Raw genomic sequence first — 8,191 nt, 5'->3', positions numbered from 1 at the left:
AAAAACTTCGTCAAGTAGTATAAGATTAAAATTTTTATTTTAAACAAAAACCCATAATTGAAACATTACTAGCTTTTAAGAGCTTATATCTTATAGCTTTTATGTTGTATGTCATTTTACACATTTTAAAAGTTTACAACTACTTTTACCCAATACTTTTATACAAATAAATACTATGTCTTTATATTTCTAGCTACCAACTAATTTTACCAAAGATAACCGGAACTATTATAAAAAAAGTAAATACATCATATGAAAAGTATTAATGGACAAAAGAAATGTGTTAGAATCATATAGTGGTTGATTTCAGTGTGAAATATGTTATTATATCGCATAATAATGTTTTGTAGGCTTAATTCAAAAATATCTTTGCTATGCATAATTAAACACATGAAATTAGATTGATAAATAGAGACACTTCTGTAAAATTAACTTTGATAAAATTAAGATATACCATTAATAATAAACTTTGAAATAAAATTGATAAATAGACACTTCTGTAAAATAAACTTTGAAATAAAATTGATAAATAGAGCCACTTCAGTAAAATAAACTTTGATAAAATTAAGATACACCATTAATAATAAGTTATATATAAACACATTTTTAATCGACACATATTTTATGTAATTAAACAATAACCAAACAAACCTTATTTACCATTGGAAAAACATAAATTAAAAATATAATAATAATAATACCTTTTTAAAATAAAATTATAATAAATTACATTTTCAGTGATGTCTGAAAAAAAAATTTCAACTAAATAAATTTATAACTATAATATATAATTTCATTATATTTATTCTATGGATTCACAAATCATCAAATACTTTATTTCGTTCCTATATAGTAAACATGACAAAAATAAGTTTTTTTTTTTTTACTAAAGAAAAAGATGATAAAATAAAACTCATAATGTGAGTGAAATACATTTCTAGTAACTATTAGTTATAAGTTTACTGTTGGCTATTGGATTGTAATTTATAAATGAAGATGAGGATGATTAGGTGGCAACGGGAGATACATACATATAGTATTAGCCGTAGGATTCAAAATTGAGGCTCTCTTGAGTTCTTATCTGCTGATGGGACCCACATCATCTCCCGCCCTCTTATAAATTCCGATTCCCTTCCTTTTTGGCTTTTTCATCCGTGTCTTTTCCTTCCTCCTCCTTCACAGAGATCCTACGCAATCAGGTAATTACTTTCATTTCATATGCACTTTGAAAAATTTTACACTGTGAATGGAGATTTCGTTTATTCAAGCTCATCAGTTTTCCGGATTATGTTTGATTTCTTACCAATCCGGTTACTTTCACGAGCTGTCGTTTTCTTTTTCTTTATAACTTTTGCGCAATTTGAGGTTGATTTTGCTTTAGATTGCTGTAAAAAAGAGGAATAATCGAGTGCTAAACAGAGATCTCGTTCTACCTTGAACACTATGGTTGTTCGTGTTTAGAAAATGAATCTAAAGAATAACGTAGACTTCGAATCATCAATTCTGATGAAGATTTAATCTCTAGTTTTCAGTTATTGTTGATTACGTAAAGAATACAAACTCATCAGAAAATGAAATAATTATATTTTATATGGTAAACTGAACCACTTGTAAATCCCCACTAAGACAATTAAGTGCTAGAAGGTCATTTGATCGTCTAACTTAACTTATACTTATTATAACACTGATTTCAACCTTTTATGTTAAAAATAATTAGTCAATTATTGTGTTTTTGACCTTTTGTGCTTATCTTATGTAGTTTATTTTTGGGTTAAATGCAATCAATAACAACAAATTTTCGTTGATTTGTTTATATAACAACCTACTTTTAACATTTCATTTTGAAATATCTATAACTATGGCGATGTCATCCAAAATACAAAGCAAATTTCACTGCTATAATCGGGTAAATTTTTTAAAATATGACAGAGAAATCGAAAATACAATCCTATAAAAAACTTGAAAGTACAATGATGTGATAGAATGAAATGAAAGTATAACACTATAATGTACAAATAAATGAAAGTATGTTGTTATTTCTTGCTTTTTTTTTTTTTTTTTAAATTCTTTTTTGAATTGGCAGAAGGTAGGGCAAAGATGGACTATACTTATGCACCTGGAAGGAATCATTTGTTTGTTCCGGGACCCGTCAACATCCCGGATCAAGTACTTCGTGCAATGAACCGAAACAATGAAGACTATCGATCTCCAGCAGTTCCCGCTTTGACTAAAATTTTACTTGAAGACGTGAAGAAGATTTTCAAGACCACTTCGGGGACCCCTTTTCTCATCCCAACTACAGGTATATTATATTATTTTCTCTAGGGTTAAATATGAACATATTTTAATCGATCGTTTTATCATAGCAATATAGTGATATATATACTTACTTATTGCAACATATTTTGGGTTAGGTACTGGAGCATGGGAAAGTGCACTTACAAACACCTTGTCTCCTGGAGACCGAATTGTGTCATTTGTGATTGGACAATTCAGTTTGCTTTGGGTGGATCAACAACAACGACTTGGGTTCAATGTTGATGTGGTGGAAAGTGAATGGGGTGCGGGTGCCAACTTGGAAGTGTTAGCATCAAAACTGGCTGCAGATACTGCGCATACTATCAAGGCTGTCTGCATTGTTCACAATGAGACTGCCACAGGAGTTACAAACAACTTGGCTTCCGTAAGGAAAATACTTGGTAAAATCATTTTGCTTTTTTATCACATCATATTCATTCATATTATTACATCCATCTAAACTCGCCTTCTTAATTAGTTTGTTTTAAGCAACTTAATATGGTAAGTTAAGTAAAAGAGATGTTCCCTTATTTTCTATCTTTTGTTGTAAGCTACAATTGGTGAAGCTCTAACATTAGTATGGTAAAATCCAGGAAAATATAATTTACTTTAATTTGTCAGTTCCTGTTTAACAACTTTATCGATTTAATCATTTAACTATATTTAACTATTTTCTATAGTAAATAAACGATTATACTTTTTTACTGTCTAAAAGAAATCATTGTTTTTATTATTGTCATTAGGATGAAATAATAATAATAGTTATTTTCATGTCTCTAGAAACAAGTGGTTCATGTACTTTGTAACTTTTACTAGCTCATTGGTAGTTGTTTTTCAATAAATTTGGCTGGCTGTTTAAAAAATTTATTTTTATAATAAATTACAATTTATAACAATCAATAATAATAATGTTTTTTAATTTTGAATAGTAAAACATAATGTTTTATTTACTACATATAAAATAGTTAACTTCTTAATCATAAAATTATGAAAGTAGGTAATGATTTTGTATACTGATACCAAAATTTGGTAACCAGGAAAAATAATAATTTAGAATAGCCAAAAATAAAGAGAAATTAAATATCCTCCTACCTTTTGTTCATACCAATCCTCCTACCCATTTAATTGATGACATGTGTCATATTACTATCCTAAAATATCATTAAATTTCATTAAATGAGCATTAAATGTTACACATGTCACCATTTTATTGGGTAGGAGGATATGTAGGAACAAAAAGTAGGAGGATATTTAATTTCTCAAAAAAATATATAATGATTTAATCACACTTCAGAAAACAGTCAACTGATGCAATCGATAAATGGTAAGTAGGATGTGATTTTTTGTATACATTACCAGTATAAAAATAAAAATGGTCTAACATGGAATAAGTGTATGATAATTAAATGATGACCACAGAAAATAAATAGGAGTAATTGATTAATCGATAAATGGTTAAAATACATTGTCCTTTTCTTTATTTTTGTGTATTAATATATCTAAAATTTTGGAAGGTATTCGTATTTTGTTGGGTAAGTAATTAATAAGTTTTGTAATTTTGGTAATATATATGTTAGATCACTACCAGCACCCGGCGTTGTTTCTAGTTGATGGCGTGTCATCAATATGCGCTTTGGATTTCCGCATGGATGAATGGGGTGTAGATGTGGCTTTAACCGGCTCTCAGAAAGCACTTTCCCTTCCTACGGGTATGGGAATCGTGTGTGCCAGCCCTAAAGCCATCGAGGCCTCTCAAACTGCAAAATCACTTCGAGTTTTCTTTGACTGGAAAGATTACTTGAAATTCTACAAAATGGGGACTTATTGGCCCTACACTCCTTCCATTCAGCTTCTCTATGGCCTAAAAGCTGCCCTTGATCTCATCTTTGAAGAAGGTTTGGATAATGTTATTGCAAGGCACAATCGTCTTGGCACTGCCACAAGGTCATAAATTATTTACTTTAATATCAACAAACTTACATTTCTAGTTACTTTATACTAATAAATAAAAATATGTATGTATAATCAAGGCTGGCTGTTGAAGCATGGGGGTTGAAAAACTGCACCCAAAAGGAGGAATGGTTCAGTGACACAGTCACAGCTGTGGTTGTTCCTCCATATATTGATAGCTCTGAAATTGTTAGAAGGGGATGGAAAAGATACAACTTAAGCTTGGGTCTCGGCCTTAACAAAGTAGCCGGAAAAGTCTTCAGAATAGGACATCTTGGCCATGTTAATGACGTAAGCATATATATATATATATATATATATATATATATATATATATATATATATATATATATATATATATATTAATATGTCTATCGATCTTACAAAATTAACAATTAAAAATACATGTGTGTGTGTGTAGTTGCAACTGCTGGGGTGTCTTGCGGGGGTGGAGATGGTGCTCAAGGATGTGGGATACCCGGTGAAGCTGGGGAGTGGAGTGGCTGCTGCTTGTGCATATCTACAAAACAACATTCCTATGATTCCATCAAGGATTTGAATTCTGTCAGTGTCACTATCAATCGTGTTTATGTATGTAACTACTGCATGCTACTCTTCTTCTTCCATGTTAATTTGCTTCAAATTAATACCTCTGTAAAGAACACTTAAATATCCTACTTTACTTCAATTATCATCTTCATCTGTAAATTCTTGTTTTCTCATTACATCCATGAATATGCCTTTGAGTTGAAAAATCATGTATGACCAAGTTTAAATCTATATCAACCACCATCACCCACACAATATTAAATGTGAGCTTGTTACTTGTTAGTACAAGAGGTTTTGACAATTAACCCACTATAGAAGTGAGAGCGTATTCATAAAATGGACGGGCTTAATTAGAAAAGCTCTTTGCTATTATCAATCTAAATCTATTGGTTTGCAAAATTAGGGCGATTAGTAAACGATTAGATTGGACTGATCATAATTAAGAACAACATGACACTTTACAAGTGTTGTACTTGTGAGGAAACACTATTTGGACTGAAAGTGTTTGTGAATCTCATGTGTGAATCTCATGATTAACTGGGTCTTGGCTGAAACGACACAACCCACATACTCCAAAGGCTAAACCTAACATGGTCCATGCATTACAACCAAATCCCCTCAAGAATCCTAGTGCCAACCTATTTAAGTGGAGTCTTTCCTCACTTTAAGGGGGTTGGGAGACATTGATATTTCATATTTTAAGTTTTAGCAATCCATTCAGCTAGCACTCTTTGCACTTAAGTAGTTGGATGTTGATTCTTGCATGTGTCTATTAGATGGAAGCTACTTAAATTCCTATACCATACATCGATTTCAACACTACATCATCCAAAGTACACCTCAATCTAAGTTTTACTGTAAAACACAATATGGTAGTGATTTTTGCTTAAATACTCTCATGGATTATTGATAAGAACACTTCTAAGGAGATAATCAAACGTAGCTTAATGCTTGCAATTAATCAAAAGAAAGCCTGAAATTCGAGACTCAAGAGGATCTCCAAAAATGAAAATAAGGTTCTAAATCTTCTACCCCTGAGAGGTCGGCTCCCTTTCTACTTAGTGAAACCCTAGCTGAAAATGCTGAAAATTAGGAAACAAATACTTCAAATCAAAGCATAATCCAAAAAGATACACTGTTATAGAGTCGAGAGATGCTATCTTTGATGAAGAAAGATTTACATCTATACCTCGACCAAGGGACATGATTCAAAAATTTTTCAGCAAGAACACAACTCAAGTTGAAGATGATTCTGGTGGTACAAGTTCTGTGCCTGAACTTAGAAAGAGTACTAGAGCTAGAAAAGCTAAATCTTTTGGATATGATTTTCAACTATATTTAGTTGAAGGAACAAGGGATGAGACTGTGTCTCTGTTGGGTTTTTGGTATAATACAACATCCTATGGTGCACATACAACCCTAAATACATTGGATCTATGTTTTCACTAATTATACATGAAATGGTTTCCAAGGCATTAAACTTATAACTAGCATACATTTGACATAAACCATATAAGATACTAGTTAGGATAACATACCTTTTGATGGAGCTTGAAGTCTTGGTGTATTTGGCCTTAAAGAGCTTAGCCCCAATAGTGTGGAAGCCTCAAATGAAGTCACAACACATCATGAACAAAGGTAGAACTTGAGAGAGAATTCCATGCACCCAAAAACACCCATGAACTCCAAGAATGACTCAAGTGGCGTTTTTTAGGCTAAGAGCATGTATTTATATGTGTGGATTCCAAGGGTCATGGGTATAACCCAAATCCATACCCATGGGTTTTATGATCCATGGTTCATGTGGCCCAACTCTTTATGTATCCATACATAAACTTGGTCCAACATGGATCATAAGCCCAACACATATAAATATAACTAATTATCATAATTAGTCCCCATAGATTTAATTAGTCTCTTTTTGATCACTAAATTAATTCCAAATTAATTCTTGATCAATACTAATTAAAACATATGATTTCATATTAATATATTATAACTTATAATATATTAATAAACCATAAATTACCTTCTCTCAAAAGTCCATCCTAACAAATTGTCCCGATGATATGCAACCCAAATGGACCATGCTACACTCGGGTCGAGTACATACCAATAATAGTTATGGGCTTAGACATCTAATCCAACAGTCTCCCACTTGGATAAGTCTAAAACTATTATTGCAAGTACGACTTCATAACCCGACTAGCAATCATAGCTCTTAAAGCCGATGTCGAACTCTGAACAAATCAATGACGCGTCAATTAGATAAGGGATCATATATTCCTCCATTCTAGATATCATATGGACCGAGACATGGATTATAATCATTCTCTCTGTCCATTTGTTGTTTCCCGATTTCCGATTTATGACGAGTGACTGATTGAACAAATCAAATCAGTCCTGGCTTGGCCAAGCACTCACAAGTGTCATCATTAAATCATCGAGGGGCCCACAGATATCGCTTTTATCCCGAAGGTAAAAGGAATGGATAAACTTCGACTCATATGGCTTGTTCTACTACTTGTTGAATCATACACAAAGGCACGTTTTATAACATCGAGTTACCAATGCGTTTTCGTGCAATCAATGTATAACCAACTCATAGTAACAACTCATATCTCTAGGTTTGAAGAATATAGGATATTATCGTCTCATGATCACTCGTGATAAAATCCATGAAGTGATTCCAATGAGTGTGGGTTCAATCCAATACTCAGAACTTATGAGCACTCATGAGTGTTGTAGCACCACTTTGTCCAACATCTTAGACCTCTACAAACCAATCCATGACAGTCTTGATTCATATCTACTTCCAACATATGACCGACTGTGGATGGTTTGAATAACTTAGTCATTCGGGAAGAATGCCCTAGTTTATTCTGGAAGTCAAAACATGCAAAATGAAACACAAGAATAATTGAATCCAATATGGTATCAAAACCTATGAATATAAATAAAACACTTTTTATTTATCACCATACTGATTACTCATTATTCATTGTTTCGGTTTTATCAACTTTATACTTGAATTAAAAACACTAGTTGTCCCATGCTCCAAGCATGTACACTATGTTTTTCAAAACAATAGCTTTGCCATACACCAAGTATGCACTCTATGTTTGTCTATGATCCTTACTTTGTGAAATAAACCAAATGAACATAATTTCAATGATTCTAATTTCACACTCCCAAATTCTTATCGAAAAATATGAGAATTTCAAATTCCTATCATTTATCGAAATCTGTTTAGATTTTAAACTTATATGCACTGACCCTCTTGTAATGAATATGTACAAAGTCACAAAGACTTGTCAACAATCATTATAAGGTATTTCAATGGAGATCAACTCCATGGAAACTAAGTCTCATATTCAAAGTACATTGCTTTGAA

General features: G+C 32.0%; 1 protein-coding gene across 2 annotated transcripts; it reads left to right on the top strand.

The window, feature by feature from the left end:
* Positions 1 to 1,059: 1,059 nt before the first annotated feature.
* On the top strand, positions 1,060 to 4,956 carry AGT (alanine:glyoxylate aminotransferase). Of its 2 annotated transcripts, none has more exons than XM_079052637.1 (6): positions 1,060 to 1,199; positions 2,084 to 2,302; positions 2,415 to 2,699; positions 3,876 to 4,242; positions 4,329 to 4,539; positions 4,670 to 4,956. In XM_079052637.1, the coding sequence occupies exons 2-6, from the start codon at positions 2,098 to 2,100 to the stop codon at positions 4,805 to 4,807; spliced, it is 1,206 nt and encodes a 401-aa protein (XP_078908763.1). In that variant the 5' UTR covers positions 1,060 to 1,199; positions 2,084 to 2,097; the 3' UTR covers positions 4,808 to 4,956. The 2 variants fall into 2 exon arrangements, with proteins under 2 accessions (XP_078908763.1, XP_078908764.1); XM_079052638.1 differs by having other exon boundaries at positions 1,068 to 1,199; positions 2,087 to 2,302.
* The last annotated feature ends 3,235 nt before the right edge of the window (positions 4,957 to 8,191 follow it).

Source organism: Lactuca virosa, chromosome 5 (assembly GCF_052849685.1).
Source record: "Lactuca virosa cultivar CGN04683 chromosome 5, Lactuca_virosa_CGN04683_v6, whole genome shotgun sequence".
NCBI classification, from domain to species: Eukaryota; Viridiplantae; Streptophyta; class Magnoliopsida; order Asterales; family Asteraceae; genus Lactuca; species Lactuca virosa.
Note: the sequence above shows the minus strand (reverse complement) of the source record. Positions and strands in the feature narration are given on the sequence as shown.

What these genes read in the sequence shown, in the direction of transcription:
- AGT (XM_079052637.1), top strand. Translation starts at nt 2,098, where the DNA reads ATGGACTATACTTATGCACCTGGAAGGAATCATTTGTTTGTTCCGGGA. An exon ending in TTTTCTCATCCCAACTACAG is followed by an intron (nt 2,303 to 2,414) that starts GTATATTATATT and finishes ATTTTGGGTTAG; the next exon opens with GTACTGGAGCATGGGAAAGT. An exon ending in ATCTTGGCCATGTTAATGAC is followed by an intron (nt 4,540 to 4,669) that starts GTAAGCATATAT and finishes GTGTGTGTGTAG; the next exon opens with TTGCAACTGCTGGGGTGTCT.